The sequence below is a fragment of the Manacus vitellinus genome, unplaced genomic scaffold (assembly GCF_001715985.3).
Source record: "Manacus vitellinus isolate BGI_N305 unplaced genomic scaffold, ASM171598v3 scaffold_30_pilon, whole genome shotgun sequence".
Lineage (NCBI taxonomy): Eukaryota > Metazoa > Chordata > Aves > Passeriformes > Pipridae > Manacus > Manacus vitellinus.
Window position 1 is genome coordinate 590,272 of NW_021940291.1, and position 17,608 is coordinate 607,879.

General features: G+C 40.7%; 1 protein-coding gene across 11 annotated transcripts in view; it reads left to right on the forward strand.

Annotated features, from left to right (window-relative positions):
- BRSK2 (BR serine/threonine kinase 2) overlaps window positions 1-17,608 on the forward strand; it is a 316,083-nt gene that overhangs the window by 273,110 nt on the left and 25,365 nt on the right. For 6 of the 11 annotated variants that reach the window (XM_018076101.3, XM_018076103.3, XM_018076104.3 and 3 more), the window contains exons 14-18: window positions 756-779; window positions 6,516-6,576; window positions 10,884-11,091; window positions 12,147-12,195; window positions 16,886-17,009. In XM_018076101.3, the coding sequence (XP_017931590.1) occupies window positions 756-779; window positions 6,516-6,576; window positions 10,884-11,091; window positions 12,147-12,195; window positions 16,886-17,009 (466 nt within the window). Of the gene's footprint in view, window positions 1-755; window positions 780-6,515; window positions 6,577-10,478; window positions 11,092-12,146; window positions 12,196-16,885; window positions 17,010-17,608 lie in introns of all 11 variants that reach the window. The other 5 variants (XM_018076100.3, XM_018076102.3, XM_008922016.4 and 2 more) reach the window with 2 other exon arrangements.

Here is a 17,608-nt window from a genome sequence, read left to right on the forward strand (position 1 = left end):
CATTTGAAAGATTTCCTTTGCAACCTATAAGACCCAGAGACTGAATTTATTTTAAATGAAAAATGAGATCCTGGAGCACAAGATGGCATCCACAGAGATAAGTGCTGGGTTGCTGAGCTGGTATGTTCTAGCTGATGTGAATTCCTGACTATAAGACCATCATGACTAATAAGGCAGTATCAAAGCAGATTCACAGCTTGAGCTACAATCTTGTACCCTGGGCTCCCAGGCTGGCTCAGAAATGCATGCTTTAATAACCAATACGTTTCACAGTTCATTCATGGCAAAAAAAGTACTTCTTACCAGGCCAGCTTGGGGGACAGAGGGACACTGCACTGAGCAAACTGGGGACAAAAAACCCCAATTTTCTTGATAACAGTGTGATGTAACTGTGCCTTTTGTAAGAGGCAGAAAAGAAATGCAGCATGAAGTATGAACCCATTGCTCTGCTGACTACTTTAATTGGGATTTGGCTGGGAATTTTTTTTTACAGCCTTAGTATGTCCCTCTCCATATTCTCCAGTGCCAAAGGTCTGCAATATTGTGAGTGGGATAAAAGTTACTTTCTGGTAAATGAAACTGTCCCCCTAGTGTTCCTGGTCTCTGAAGACATAGGCACCGGTGGCAATAATTATGACCGTTCAGTTCTCCGAACAGTATTTCACTCTGCTTTTCCTACTCTTCTCTCCACCTGCCTCCACACCCTTCTCTCTTTCTTTCTCTCTCTCCCTCTCTCTTCATTTTTCCTTTCCGAGGATGGCGAGTGCTGATCCGTTGGGGTAAGCTCTAGTTTTGGATTATTCCTGTTGCGGGACCTGTTGTATCTTGTAGAGGAACTTTTCATTTGCAATTTACAAATACAATACAGGCTCATACTCTTCGGTGAATGAGGCTTTACAGCAGGGAGAGAGAGAGAGAGAGATGTGGGAAGAAGCATTTTTGGTGCTTTTGTGTGTGTTTGTGAACTTTCATGTTGGACTCAGACTCCATATAATTTGCTTTTTAGGATTCTTTTTTGTTCTCTTATTTGTCCCTCTGTTTCAACATCTGTGGGCACAGAAAACTATCCTCAGACACTGTGCAGGTACCAGGACACCTTCTTAGAATGAAACCCCCTTCTCCATTTAGCACTTTTGTATCTGTTTGGTATCCTCCAGTTAATTTTAATCCTAATTTATCCATTTTTCTTCTCTTTTTCTTTCCTTTTTTTTTTTTTTTAAATTAAACTGAATCCCATCCATGTTATTAAAAAAATGCTGGGTATTCCCTCTCTTTTTAGAATGTTTTCTTAAGAGGTGAACAGATGGCCATAGAGACAGCTATATCTTCAAAGCTCTTTATTTTCAATAAAGACAATATAGGTACAACTAAGAATGCAATCACACTTCAAATTAAAGTTCCATTTGTAAATACTTAGGAGAAGGAGAATATTATATTAATAAATGGTTTAATAAAACCATTGTAATATCATTACAGACTATAGCGAAAGCTTCTTGAGAAAGCTAATTAGCACCAGTAACATTTACTTCTCATGTTTGTAGTGTGCTTTACTATTTATTAATTCTTTCTAAACCATTTATAAATGGAACTCTAGTATAACTGGCCAATTAAGGAGGGTGGTGCTGTTCAGCATCACCCTCTGTATGCACTGAAAGGACAAAGTGTGTGTTACCAACACCTGCGCTCCTTTCTCTGTACTCTTTGTAAGGCTTCATCTTACAAGCAGTCATTACCATGAGCAGACCTTCTGACTTAAGCATAAGTATTCCAAGTAAGAGCTGTTACAGTATTATGTGCACATTTGAGATTGTAACGCAGTGAAACAACAAAGGTATTCTATTCATATTCCCTAAATCAGGGAGTAAGGAAGCACAGTTTGTATCTTTTAGACTCCCAAGAGTAATAGTGGTGAAATTTAACACACTTATTGCATATTAATTCAGGTCAATTTCAGGGGTCTCATACCCTGAAATTCAGTTTAGTTTTTTGGGGGTTTGAGTAAGGAAGGAAAGAGGAGTATCAAATTCCACCCAGTTTATGCTTGAAGCAAATAAGAGGATGGCTGGATATTTTTTGAAATGAGTTTCAAAACTACACATGGAAACTAATTCAAAATTTCTAAGGCATTTCACCCAGGGACACAATTCTGATGCATTACTGCATGCTGCATGCATGCCACTGGCTCCCCTTCTTGGAAGCATGGCTCCAGCTTGACCAGCTAAGAGGCTGTATTCAGCATCCTGGTAAAACTGTGTTATGAAAGCAAGTTCTGCTGGGACTGCAACAAGGCACCAAACTCCCCTTTGATTGCAAGAAAAAGTTCTGTGAAATGGTTATCGAAGAAGAAACAAATGCCGAATCCGACCTAAATGTGGCTGCAAAACCTTTATGCTCTGCTGGTGTGTACGAGCAGATGCACCATCTAAAGCACTTGAAAACTAATCTGAGAGAAGGGCTATGTAGAGATGCTCTGTGCATGTGCTCTATGTGTAGTACGGTTACCAGGTCAGCTGCAGTTATTCTGTCTTGTGTTTTTCTCCGTCTACACCTCAGCAGTGTCAGGCTTCAGCCCTCTTACTGCTCTCAAGAAATTCTGCAGTTCTCTGAAACCAGCTGGAAACTGGATTCCAGCCCCTCAGTTTCGCCAGTAAGAGAACACTGATCTGACATGAATTGGGTCTAGCACAGCTTCCTCTTTGACAGCAGCTGGCTAAAATGAGTAAAAAAATGCTTTAAAATGAAGGACCTTTTAACTTCGATGCTTTGAAGTATCAAATAGATTGAATAAGGTATAAAATCGTCACAGCTACAAACTACAGCTCACGTATGCACATTTTGTTTCAGTCCTTTGCCTCTCTCTTTCATAGCTCAGACATCTCCAGATTATTGTCAGTCTGCGGAATGAGAGGAATAGCCTGCAATGGTCTCAGTGTCCACCTTATGTTTATAGTGCCCTCTGCATCTTCCCCCTCCTAAACCTTGGGTCTAGCTCCCTTATGGTTTTTCTTTAATTCCTCCCTCCAGGCTTGGAAAAACAACTGTGTCACTTGCTCCCACGGAAGGGACCAAAGAGTCTCTCCTTGAGTCTCTAAATGTGGCAGTTGTGTTTGAAGGAATGCTCTTTGTCTGAGCAACTGCACTGATTCTTCTGCTTGTATTTTCAGCAATGTTTTGATGACTTCCATTGAGTTAGTGTGCAGGCATACGGCAATGCAAAACACAGAGCAAAATGAGTCATACAAAATGTTCATAGTTTCCAAGATGGTTGCATTTAGTATTAAGTTATTGGAATAATTATAAATTTAATAATTCCAGTAACATTTAATGCCTCTAAAGACTCTTAGGAGGTTATTCACTAACAGATACTTCCCACTGAATGAATTTAGTTCATAGCCATGGAGATAAGGTAATGTCATATTTTTTTCCTCTTTCTACACATGAGACATAAGAGTCTGCCATACTAATGTGCTGCTGGTAGGGCCTCAAACTTTCATTTTCTTGTGAGAGGGATAAAAATTTAAATTCTCTGTTCTTTTGCTACAGCATTTCAGCATAATGCAACGTTTTCATTACTTTCTTTTGGCCCTATCCCAGTTCTGTCCACCTGACTCCGAGATACAGGAGCAGTGCATGTGGTTGTTTTTTTTACAAACTGAATTATAGCATTGCTCAGCCAAGGTAATCTTGATGAGAGGGACAAATCTGTTATTTTTGCCTGTTAGCATTTTTGTACTGGAGTATAGAACCACACAGTAGGCCAGGGTACTGAGTTCTTATAGTCAGCTTGGAAACTATGTCCCATTTATAAAGGTACATTATGTTAAATTGAAAAGGATGCAAGGAAGATCTCCTCAGTCTGGGTGTCATATCCCATAGCAACACTTTCTGGTAAGAGAGGAAAAGTTTTGAAAATGTAGAGCTCTTTTCACCTCAACATTTAAAATTAACAGAGGTTTCTTTAAAATCTTTTGACTGCTCCTATATGCAATTTCCAGTGTGGACAAACTGAAACTTGCTATAGGGCCTACTTTACTTCTTACTTATTTTGCATGTAAATCAGCAGCAGAAATAAAGCAGGCGTATGGATACTGAATGCATTTCCAAGAGGATTTCATACTAACTCTCTCTTATGTCCCCTGCCTCAGGCTCCTAGGCTGGATGAAAACACAGTACACAACAACAATTTTTCAAATATTGCTAAGAAACTGAGAATTGGGAGGTGGGGCCTGCCATATTTTGCCCTCCATGTGTGTGATCATTTTTGTAAAAAAAAAATAGGAGATAATAGGGTTGGGAAGGGAGAATTCAGGACTGTTGGAAACACCTGATTGCAAAAAGGAAATAGCAGATTGGAACTTTTAATCGAGTGTCCCGGAATTCAGGTGAGTGTCAGAGAGGACTTTCCCACCATAATTAAGAGTTGGTGGGAACACCTCCTTTAACTCTAAGTTGGTGCTTAACTGATTTCTGGGCACCTGAATGCCTTCCACATTTGTCCAAGATAATCTATAGGATCCTCTTGTAATTTATGGTTTGGAAGAAGTTTTTCCTGATGATTCATGCAAGGAAGATTTTTAACTAATTTACTCCCCATCTGCACAACACATCTGTGGTGCAGTCAGCTACTTCAGTTAGGGGAAAGGCACATAAAGTAACCTTTCAAAAGTGGAGCAGATGGTTCTTCCCCTAAAATTATTTTGTATAAACCTTTATGAGTGCCCCAGATCATGATGGTGAAAATTTAGGTTTAATCAAGTACAAGAGAATGCCAAGAGTGAGCTTCTAGTTTCTTACTGTTGCACTGTGATGGGCAGAGTGCAGCAGGGTGCAAAGAGAAACTTAAGTGGGGAGTTCCTCCGTAGAATGAGTGCCTGAGATTTTCATGGTGCCAATGTAGATTTAATCTGGCCGAGACTGGGGTTCTGCATTTCACCTACTTACTGTGATGAACAAACTGCAATGAGGTACAAAGAAAACCATCAGTGAGTAGTTTCTGCAGATGATACAAATAGAGAAAACAGAACATGCCATTGTGTTCAGTTGTAGCTTATTCTTTCCTTGGAAATACTTCCTCTTTTGCCGTTCACAGATTTTTTTAAGAATTCTGCTCAAATATTTTTAGCAATATATGTCGGGAGACCATTTGAGAAACCGATGTTTTTGTTTTATTCTACAGCAGAGGAGAGTAAACTGACATAGTTTATGATCTAAATTTCTTTTATGTATAAGCCGACATCAGCTATCTGACCTATATAAATTTTTAATATATACATGTGTACACACACAGACACATATGTATACACATATACCCATGCACTCCATTTTCCAAGCATATACAGGAATTTCACCTTTTCATGTTTGCTACCTGAAGGCAAGTAGTTGCTTTCATGACTCTTACTATACGTGAAACATTGTTAGTTTTGCTGTATTGACATATTGTTGCATGGTGGTTGTTGAACAACTAGGTTCTTAGCCAAGTCCTTTCCTATAAGATGTTTCAGTCTTCAACTTTGTGTTTAAAAAGGATAGAAAGCAGCCGCCTCTGGGGCTCACTCATGTACAGTCACACACAGGGTGTGGGGTTTTTTTGCTGGGCAGCCCTCCTCCTAGAAACTTCTGCTGAAATGTTTGTGCAATTTGGCCTGTCTGCTCTTTCACCATGTTTAGCATAGCACATTTGCACATTTTATTGTCAGTAGCTGACATTTTTCATTGGTGGCCTTTGCTGGAGAGCATAAGAGCATTACAGTATAGGTGACCTTGTCAGCAAATAGGGCAGTTTACTGTTCCTTGACTGGCCTCTTTTTGAGGGCACTTGAGCTGTTATCTTGATATTAGTAAAGTCATCAACAAAAGCAGAACTGATTATCCATTGAGAAGGCCTGGCTTGTTTAATGCAGCAGCAAGAAATCTTGCTGGAGAGAAAAAATGTGAAAACCATCAGTGAGAAGCTGGAAAGGGTTAAGCCAATGTGATCTTTGATTTCAGTGGGAAGTCATCACATAAAAAATGATTGTGTGCTTGGGTCAAGGAGACTTGTTTTTTAATTATTATCTGAAATAATCCCCTTCCTTTGTGTCTTGTGAACACGGTGCTTTTCCATGTTGCTCGTGACAGAGAAAGTCTCATTCTGTGATCACTGGGTCTGTGCAAAACAGAATTCTCAGCACCAATATGAATGTCTTCACCATCCTTTTGAATTCAGCAGTTCAACTTGCACAGGTCAGATGTAGTAGCTTCCATGCGCTTGATGTCCAAAATGAAATTAGCAATTGCCTTAATCAAAAGGGATTAATAGTATTCTCCCTGAGCAACAACATTTCTTTGATTTTGGGGGGGGACAACTGAAAAATGTGACAGTAGTGAAAGGAAGGAAAAGGAAAGAGTCGTGTGCTTTTCCAGTGACAGCCTCCCTCCTCCTCCTCACTTCATGCCTGTGCCTGTGGTGGCTGGTGATCAGGGTTATTACTTGTCCAAGTTTTCTGAGAGATGTTTTCCTTATTGTGTCCATTCAGGTCTCGGTCAATCAGCGGAGCATCATCTGGGCTCTCCACCAGTCCTCTCAGCAGTCCAAGGGTAAGTGGTGCTGCTTCAAGATCTGTTGGTCCAATTCACTCACACATGCTTGATGCTTTCTGCATCTGTTGCTCCAGAGCTGTGGCTCTTAGCTGGGATGTTTTGTTTTTCCTTGGCAGCTTATAAATTTTCATGGATGGTGAGGGAAATGTTATTTACAAATGCAAGCAGAGAATTTCTCATACATGTTCCCTGCACTGTTAGCAGGGATCTCACTGTGCCCTTGCCCTTTTTCAGTCTCATAAGGACACAGAATACCATTGCTATGACTAAACACTGCCATATCCAGCTGAGGTCTGCATACAGTGTGGCTTCAGACCGAGTAATCAGGAATCATTTCACAGCTGTCTTCAATTAGGTCTCAGTAGAGCACCAAACCATGCTGGTTGTCTTCTATTTGCCTCAGAATAGCTTGTATTAGAAAGTCAGAGAAAATAAATTATATAAATTTGAGGGCTAGCAAATTCAAAAGGAAAGTAAGAAGTTGACTGACTAGGATGAGTAAAGAACATTCAAACCCCTATAAATAAGGTACCTTCACATGCCCTTTTTAATCATAGGGTCAACTAAATACTGGTACTTACTGATACTTAGCTAGTACAACACACGCCTCACAGCACGTGTGTTGCAAAGTTTACAGTTTCTAAGTGCAATGACAGGGGCCTCCATCTTCTTGTTAACTTCTTTAGGGATTAAAGTGAGTATCTCTAGTGCCTGACAACGTCTTTAAGACTGCAGTGCTTACAAAAGTCTAGACCTCATCAAGGAGTCTGTAGGGCTGTGGCAATCCATGTTGCCTGATTGTCTGGCCCAGAGTCTTTGGAGGGTTTCTACATACTTTTCATGACTTCATGAGAAGATGCTATCCGCAATTGGAAATGGATATATTCCATGTGTTAGGGTACAGATACACCTATGGATCTACTCTTAGTTATAGGAAGATAACATCAGTATTCCAGGTATTTGAAATTATAATTCCCCAGGAAGATTCTGTGTAATTCTTATGAATGAAGACACACTGTCAGGTGTAAGTTTATAGACTAGTAAAGCTTCCAACACCTTGCTTGATTGAACTGTTTTCTGAAAGATATTCTAGGTTCCTGTCAATTGTTATCCTGTTTTGCAACTGGCATAAATGTATTTGTGGTCTCCTCTGTACCTTTGAAGTGCTAGGAACCAGTGAAGATCCATTTCTTTCTTTCTGCACTGGGGCTCCTGGTTGTCAGTGGAAGCAAGCAGAGGTCTGAGGACTTTTATGCCACTGCAAAATGTCCTGAAAAAGAGCACAGAAACAGTTTTGTGCACAAAATAAGCATCTAGTGCAGCAAACCTAAATCCTGATGTCATCAGTTGATCTCTTGGGTTCAATTACTGACATCTCATTAGGACTACATCAAAGAATAGGGTTGACAAGATCTGTTCCATAGTTGCTGTATCTTACCATTATCACTTAATAGGCAGTTGATTAAGTAGTCTTCAAAGGGATTTAGCAACCAAATGTCATTTTCAGCAGATCATAATGATATATTAAGGCAGGTAAAATTTGAGGCTTAAAAGGAAATAATGGAATAAAAATAATATTTTTTTAAAAGTCCTTGCCTATGCATCTAATAGCACCTTAGATTATTGAAAGAGAACATACTTTAAAAAGCAAATACATATTTCATTTTATGCAGTGCTTAGGTTCAGTTCTATGAGGAATTGAATTCAACAGCAACTAAAAGTTCTCATATTTCACAAGATCTTGTTAATGGTGTTCCCCATGGCACCAGCTGAAATAGAGACGTAATCTTGTTCTTCATTTCATTATTAAGAATGTGGTAATTAAGGGTGCCTCTTCAGATTCCTAATGGCTCAAGTGGGAGTTGAATTTGACTTTTGTTTCTTTCATATTTGTTTCTCAAACCATCACACACATAAGATACAAAAATTGCAAGGAGACATTTGCAATCAACAGTCTTTGACTTTTATCCATTGGTGTCATTTGCAAATGTTTAATATTCAGGTGCTGGTAGTGACTTCCACAGATTAACCACTTTCCTCATCTTTTCCCCATCATTTCCCAGCAGCAGTCAGAATTTACCAACACAGCAGATTTTAGTTTAGCTTTACAATCCTAATAATAATACAAATGTTTTGATGTAGTGATTTTTTTTTTAATTTTGGTGGCCTAACTCTTAAGTTCTCTGAAGTAATTACAAAGCTTTAATGCAAACAATTTCAGGAATGAAGCTTTAAATAAATTTCTGCAATTTTTAAAGTATGGCAACATTTTGCTAATTCATCAAACCCAGGAAGTAAACTCCCTAGTAAGTGTGCTTACATGGGACTGAAATTTGAGGCATGGTTACATGTACATACATGTACATGTTATGTCTGGACAGTGCTTGATTGCAGCTTTTAGGTGTTAAGAATGGATAATAATAATGGTGATATATCATTTTTCATAGGTAATAATTTATAGAAATCATAATCTAAGTGTAGACCAAAGCTAAATATCTCGAATAGCAATTTCTGTTTTTACAATTTTTCCAGTACTTGTAATCTAAGGTGTTAACAGCAGTGTTTTGTAAGGACATTTGTTTTATTTTAAATGTGATTTTTAGCTTGTTAATATCCCTTTAAAAGGCTTCTACCCTTCCAAGTCTGTCTATTGCTGTTTGCTGTCAAAGTATGAATGGTTTCCCAAAATGCCTCTTAATTTGTGTAAATATTCTTGTTTCGGAAAAAAAAATCATAATCTCATTTTGATAACTCTGTGATGGATTATGAACTTTGCTTGTCTTTTTCTTTTTAAACTGTGTCTTACAAAACAATAGCTCACCTCACCCTCTTCTTAGACTTGAGACTTAATGGCAAATATTGCTGAGACTTTATGACAGAAATTCCAATTATCAGGCTGTCCTTCGATGCGATGAGGGATGTTGCAGGAGAAGCATAAAGTCTGATGGAAAATATCATCTCTTCCCAGATAAATAAATTTGCTAGGCCTCACTGATGTTTTTGCTGTAGCAGTTTACAAATCGAACACCAATCTGAGTTCATAATTTTTCTCGTGGTGTTTCATGCTCTGAAGCCTCCAAATGAATGCTGGAGAAATTTAACCTTCCAGGTCAGGAGAGGAGAGTGGATGCCCAGGTGGCATTACTCTCCCTTTTCCTCCTCTTTCTGCAATGGGTGGCTGCAACTCGGGTGTGCATTAGCCAGTCAGGGGTAAAGAGGAAGGAAAGAGGTTCTGACTGGTGTGTGCAGTAACTCTGTGTATCACCTGCCACTCCCTATGTATCACACACCTGTTCTGAGTTTCATCTCTCTACTGGGTTTGCACATGGGCACATGGAGCTGAAAGAGGTGGTCCCATTCTTGGCACATCTCAGTTTGTCTGTGGCTTGAGTGGTTCTTCTTCCCCTTCCTCACCTCCCTACAGCATCGTGCTTTTCACACTGCAGGGCAATCAGAACAATCCCAGAGAGATGGCATTTCTCTCTTCTTTTTTCTTAGTTACTTTCTTTTTTTATTTTTTAATTTATTTTATTTTACTGTTCCTTTGTTGTACTTTTCTTTCTGTTGTTTTCCTTTGCTGACACGTGGTTGGTTAATATGATGAAGCCTGTTATGACACTGTTGTTCTTGCTGCTGCCGCTGCTGCTGTTGTTGATTATGCTGTGTTCCCAGCTAACTGCATGTCTTTTTTTTGTTTTTTGTTTGTTTGTTTGTTTTCGTTTCTTTGCAAAATCCCTCCCCCCACTACCCCTTCACCTCCATCTCCTGTGTCTCCTTGTGACATGGTGCATCTTTGTGACTCGGATGGATTTTATTCTGACTTTCCTTTCTCTGCTCGCCCGCTCTATGCGTATTTCACTGTTTTTGATGTGCATGGACACTCTGCGTCTGTCTCGTAGCCTATCAGAAAGTTCTTCATCCCCCCTCAGACCTCCGACCTCCCTTTCTCTCCCCGACCCCAAGTCTCCTTGGACCCTGATGCTTGTAGGAACGCCTCCAGGCCTGGACATGTACTCCAACCAAAGCCAGCACTTCAGCCCAACCCAAAGACGCAGACTTTGCCATCCAAGAGCAAATTGGCTGAAAAACCACTCCAGTCTACTAAATCCAACCCACTCCCTACCAGCAATGCCAGCGCCCCCTCTTCCCAGAACAACCCTGTGCAGAATGCTCAGGGCCGCTCGCCTGCTGCCGGCTTTAACCCACAGCTGGCTGTTCCTAAAGTACAGACCAACCCTATGTCTCCTGTTAGATTGCTCCCTTCTAGTACTGACCCAAGCACCAAATCTATCCCCATCATACAGGTCACCCCTCACCCCTCTCCAAGGGGAAGTCCCCTCCCTACCCCCAAGGGGACACCTGTTCATACGCCAAAGGAGAGCCCAGCAGGCACACCCAACCCAACACCACCATCCAGCCCCAGCATTGGAGGAATGCCATGGAGGACACGACTCAACTCCATCAAGAATAGTTTCCTGGGGTCTCCTCGCTTCCATCGTCGGAAATTACAAGGTGAGTATCCACCCAAACATACAGGTGGTTCTGATTTGGGCAGCTGTTCGTCAGGAAGTTGATACCTGTCCGGCTCTACAAATTCCATCTACCAAGGACTGAGTATTGATATGAAAGTGAGAGTGATAGCATCAGCCAAGCCCTAATCCCCATGTGAGCAGGCTCTGTCATGCCATTGCACCTGCTCCAAGAGCATCTCCTGAGCCCTCTTCATACTCCATGCATAGAGCTCGTACTATCTCTGTTGTGGCTCTTAGACCACAAGAATAATTTATCTTCACATTCTTCACTTGTTTTGTAAGTGAACTTAGAGCTCTGCCATTTCCCCTGTGGCTGTGCTCTGCTGCCTCTCCACAGCCACAGGCTGAGCCTTCTGCTGAAAAAAAGACAGCCAGTGGCAGTAGGCTAAAATTGTCCTTCTGAAGCAAAGCTTTTTTGATCTTGGTTAATGCTTCTTTTACTGCCTTTGGTAATTGATGTAAAAATCTCTCTAATACAATCAGTGTCTTCATATCTGCTGGCCTGCTTCAGTTTTCAAAGTCTCTAGAGTGTTGAGATGTGCAAAATTTCCTTCCTCAAGTTCCAGGTGGCTTTCTCTATTCAGGCAAAGAGCACCCGAAGCCACATGCATTATCCTTGGGACCACATCCCAACACTATGTGGTTTTGCAGGGTACTGGGATGTGATCCCATCGTAAAGGAAGCTCACAGCCATGAAATAGTTAGCTGTGATGGTCAGTGAGATTGTCTCTGAGATGGTCAGAGAACTGCAGAGAATTGCAGCAGTGTGTTTGGGTCTGAAGCCAGTGCAAGATTGCATAATGATTTAAGGAAGGGTGAAGTGAGCCTTGAAATGCAGCACTTGATTAGATGCAGTGATCTAGAGACATATGACCAGTGTTCAGATGTCAGAACCAGTCTGCAGAGGCAGTGGGCAAATGCAAGAGGGTGCAATGCCAGCGTTGTTTCATTGGTATACAAGCAGAAAATGAAAGGTGTACTGAATCATCAATTTCTTTTCTCCTTCCCTCTCTTCGTCTGTATGTGCATGGGCAGTACCTACACCAGAGGAGATGTCTAATTTAACCCCAGAATCATCCCCAGAGTAAGTAATTTGCCAGTACACTACCTTTTTTTTTCTACCACATACCAATGTCATTTCCTTGTCTCAGTGTCATAGGCTGACATATTTCTGTACTAGATCAGTATCTGTAACCTGTTCTCCTGTGGGTGGGGTAGAGATGTTAAATGATTCTTCTGGTAAGGACCCTGGATAAAATCTATACTTCAGAAATGGCACTGGGGGTCAACAGGTGATGAAACAGTCTCCCAGTAACCACCTCATTTTCTCACGGCTTGCTGAATTTGCTGGGTTTGTAACATGTTCCTTCTCTTTTTTTTCATCTGCTTGTCAAATAGATCACTCTTCAGGTGTGGAGAGGCTAATCTGTGGCTTATACTGGCACTAACTATGCACTAAATAGTCTTCCTTTTAGTACAGGAGAGTGCATCCTCAGGATAACATGCAGAAGCCTCTGCTAAGATAATTCAGAGGAATCTTTGGCTGCAATAAACGCAGTGTTAATTCTAGGCAGCAGCACTGGGACATGGAGAAGCTATTTCGTATTCACCAGACTCATTCCTGAAAGTCAACGTACATTTCAGCCATTTCACTGCACAAATGTGCGTCACTGCATGGCAGGTTTGGAAGTCCCTGCCAGAGTGCTGCTCCAAACACTTCCTAATATGCAACAGATGCCAAATTATTCCTTTTTATTTTCACAGCTTGTGTTTGTGCACCCAATGCCCATAGACTTACCCTGCCAACCAAGGCAATTTGGCCTCTTGTTAAGATGCTTGTATGAAATATTCATGAGTCTTGGATGAAAATTTTGGGCACAAAGTTTTGTAATTGGTGACTGTGGTATTGTCTTAACAACTTTCCCCGGACTTGGTATTTATCTGGTGTAAAATGTGCACTCTATGTGCAGTACTGCATAATGGAGAAAGATAAAGACTTAAGAAGAGGGAGAAATAGGGATTAGTAAAGGTTAGTAACAGAAATCCAGGAAGAAGAATTGAATATATTGCGTTTTCAACACTTTCGAGCATTTACTAATAGAGAGGCATGAGAGAATTTCATAAAATTAGCACATCATTATGAAAAAAATATACAATACTCTCATCTCACATGTTTTTAAGACCATTAAAACAGAAAACCTTTTAGAATTAAATTTCTCTTCTTCATTGTATGTAAGTTGTTGGAAGTTTTCCTGTTAATTTATTGCCCTCTCTGCTTCCCACTCACTCTTTAAAAGCTGGTGTAGAGAAGTGCCTGTCATTTGAGGCAGTTTGGATGCAAGTCAAAGCCTAAGGCCCTTTTTTCATTTTCTGTGTAATTGCCAAATTAATGAGTTCAATTGGGCTGCACAAGTCATAAAAAATAATGAACTGGATTATATTTTAACAATAGATGTCTGTTGCTCACTGTCCACTTTCTCATGTCTTATTTTTTCTAGTATTTTCTTTCTTTCTGTAAGAAATAAGATACCCTTATCAAGAGCTGTATTTACCTCATGGTTTGAGTGATAAATACGTGTCCTTGCTCTGTCTGGTACAGCAATGACTGCCATTCGTTTAACAAACCTGATGATTAGGTAATACACTTTGACATGTCTGGGTAATGCTGTTCTTTCTCATGTGAAAAAGTCCTAGAAAATGTGTTCGGGATGACATTTAAAGAGACTTAGCTCCATCTGCTTTAAACCTGCAAAGCTCCATTTGCTTAAGTAGAAATACTGTTATTTATGCCAAGCAGGTAAACCTCTGGAGGTTACAGATCCATGAGCTCAGGGATAGAGAGGGAACACAGTGAGGCTCTCCAGAAGGCAATGTAGTCAAGACACTCCAAAAGTAGGAAAAGAAACAACATTATGGCAGTGAGAAATTCAGTGTGAAGTAATAAAGCACCAGCTTCCATTCACATGCTAATTTCTTTGCTTTTTCATCAACTGGGCACCTGATTAGATTCCCTAGTGTAATCTGCATACCCAACCTCCCCCACATATCTCCTATCTCATTCCCCCTTTAAGAGGTTTACCATGATAAGAGAAGATTCTTTATTTTAAGTACATTTTGTACTGCTTACAGCCTGATCTCGTGAGATGCTAGATCATCTCATTCAGCATGCTGAAGATCATTGATTCATACACATTTTAACCCAAGTTAGTAGCACTTAATGCTCTTTAAGAGGAGAAAAACCTTTATTGTGTCATTTTACTCCAAAGCTGTCCCTTCTTCTTCAGTGGGCCTATTCCCCAGGTGTACGAGTACAACTAGTTCTGCCAGTTTCAGGGGTAGAAGCCAGGGCCTGTGTGCTATGTCTTGATTCTGTTCATTACAGAAACAGGAGAGGCCACTGGCATCTACTCCATCTTATGCGACACCAGCAAAATTATTTAGTGAATTCCAGTGATTTACAAGCTGGAGCATAGCCCAGGCTATCAATGAGTCATCCAGAGTTAGTATTACGGGTGATAACCTTGCCGAGGAAAAGAGCCCAGCTGGATTCTGGAGACTCCAGACCATGCTGAACTGGAAAAAACCACCCTATGTTCTGGGCCCCTTCTTACCTGGGCTTGTTAAGAGACCTATAAATGAAGGGCCGACAAAACCATTAATGACAATACAGAAATGAAAAGCCATATTTTAACATGGCAGATCTGCAATTAAATATGCACACTTTTCCAGGCCCATGCTTCCACTGGGCCCCGGAGTCTGTATCGCCAGCCCTGGTTCAGATAATGATACATCCAAGCCTAAGACAACCAGCCGTTTTAGATAGATAACCAGGTGCTAATTTACTAATGAGCATAGACCCTTTACATGCGGGGAGCTATTGCCCCAGCTCTCCAGGGGCTTGCAGAGTTGTTATGGTGTGTGTGAGACACATGAGCTAATTAGTATGTAATTTTCTTTCACACTCTAACCCTGGCTCCTTAACGACCATTTAAATGAGAGGCCCTTTCTCTTTACTGCTCCCTATGCTAATCTCTGGCTCACTGGCTTAGTTACAGCTGCCTATGAATATTTTAGGGAGTGACAGTTTTCCAGCCCACTTTAATTGAGTGGGGGGCACTGGTTTACCAAACTGCAAGTGAATCTTTCTGTACTCTTATTTTTGGATGCCGACAGTAAACGAAGCAAATAATTATTTGCCCAGCTGAGTGAGTGGTCTTCCAGTTGTGGTCTTTCTACTGCATGCATTAAATGGGCTGTGAGCTGACTTATTCATGGAGCACTCTGGAATGGGGAATGAGTGCAAATTGCTGGACAATACTGAGGTCAAGCTTTGTTCTTTATCCTGAAGGCCTAGACTTCAAATTAGTTTCTTAGTTTGCTCCTCTCTCTCCTAGTCTCTGCCCATCCTTGTTCTGCCTCAGTCTGAGCCTTTGCCACAGAAAGTGAGTCTACTAATAACTCACTCCAGCTGTTCATTGCTTTGCTGTAAAACTGATGTATAGTAATCCCTTCTGCAGATGGTTCTCCTTGTCTGGAGAGATTGTCTTCTTCCACTCAGTGGTGAATGTCCACCAAAATGAGTGAAAACTGTGCCATACTTCAAACCAGACTTGGCATTATAAATTATGCTGTAGAGGAAAAGAAAGGCAGTCTCTTAGTGACAGGTCTTTTAATTTCTAACACATTCATGCCAAATTCTTCCCTACTAGAATATGGCTGATGGAAGTGGAATTTTCCCTGGGTTTAGTTTGGTCTAGCAATTCTTTGGCTGTGTCTCATGGCTAACAGCATCTTCTCTCCCACCAAAACCACACCTGTCAGAGATGCTACCTTCAAGTTCTCGGTAGTGTCTCCCATTAAAAGTTATGTCCCTGAATTCTTCCTTTAGCCTGTTTAACTTAAAAGGTAATGTCAACAAAGTGGACTGGTAAAACAATAAGCAAAATCAAACATTTACTGATACGATCAGTGTGAAAAAACAGAACAATTTCATTTTATGGTGAAACCACTACCTGATGCTGAAAGAAACTGTGAAGTTGGACTGCTGTCAGTGGAAAGCCTGACATGGCAAAAAACCTGTTTTGCATGGTGTTGGCATCTTCTTTCTTAGTACTGAAATTTCATTCCTTTGTAGGATGACCAGAGTTCACTCATTATATAGACACCCTGAACTAGACTAATGAATGGGACAGTCTTTGTCCTGACCCTCTGTGTGGGAGTGGATTTCACTCACTGACAGATTGGAGGTCTGGTAAAATCTACAGCTTGCTTTAAAAAGTAAGATTTTGTGATTGTACCATCAGCCCAACAGGACACCTTTAGAAAAGGAACTTTTTAACTCCTATAACACCAAAGGAGTTGAAATTGAGTGGGAAGGAACTTAAATCTCTGTGTTGCCAGGATCTGCATATTGTCACATGAAATGAATAGTTCCCTGGAGACAAACCAGAAATGTGTCCCCTGGCTTATATGGGCTTTATATATGCAGTATTAATCGGTGTATTGGCTCAGTCAAAAGAGTTACTGTTGCTCCTGATTTTTCATTGTTGCTGCCAGACTAAGACTGTGTGGTCTGTCATTTTACCAGTTTTCACTAAGTGAAACGTTGTTCTAGATGTTCTCTGACACTATTTTCCACTTACTATTAACAATAACATCAAATCTGGAGTGTTATCAAAACTTTCTTGTGTATTTTTTAATTCTTTTTCCAGCTAGGGGTGTTTAAGAAATAGTACTCAGTACTCTAAACCATCTCTTTCTTTTCATCACATCAGGCTTGCCAAAAAATCCTGGTTCGGTAACTTCATCAACTTGGAGAAAGAAGAACAGATTTTTGTGGTCATTAAGGACAAACCACTAAGCTCCATTAAGGCTGATATAGTCCACGCTTTCCTCTCGGTAAGTCATCCCAGCTGCCTCTTGGAGGCACTGCCCTCTGGTCAGTTCCAGGACTCCTTGTGCCTTATGTTACTGGACAGGGTCTCTGCTCCTTCAAGTGCAGGCTCTGTGGGTTTAATGTACATAACCTGTCAATTCAGGCCTCCACTGGGCTGTGTGTGAGTTACTAAGTGTAGATAATGCTTTCTAAGGTGAGAAGAGATTTCAGCCTTCTTGGCAAGGTCTCCAGGTTGCCAGTGTTTGGAATAACACTGCAGTTAGAGCACACTGGTCTGGGCACGGTATCAAGACAGCAATTTGCTCCTTTGTCAAACTAACCTTGCAGTTACTGGTCTGGCCAGCAAATTGGGTCTTCCCTTGTTGGGTAAGCCCTCCACCACTTCAGTCAGACAAAAATCCTGTCTTACATCTGCATTTGTTACTTTAAATCTCCACTTCAGTGCAGAAAGAAGGGTTGTTTCCTCTGGTGACCAGAGTATCAAATGTTGCAAATGCAGTTTATATACAAGATAAGAAAGCAGAGCGAAATTGTAATTTTTTTCCTATAGAAGATCCTTGCTATCATTGTCAAGAAGTACCAGTGAAGAAAAAGCACAGCA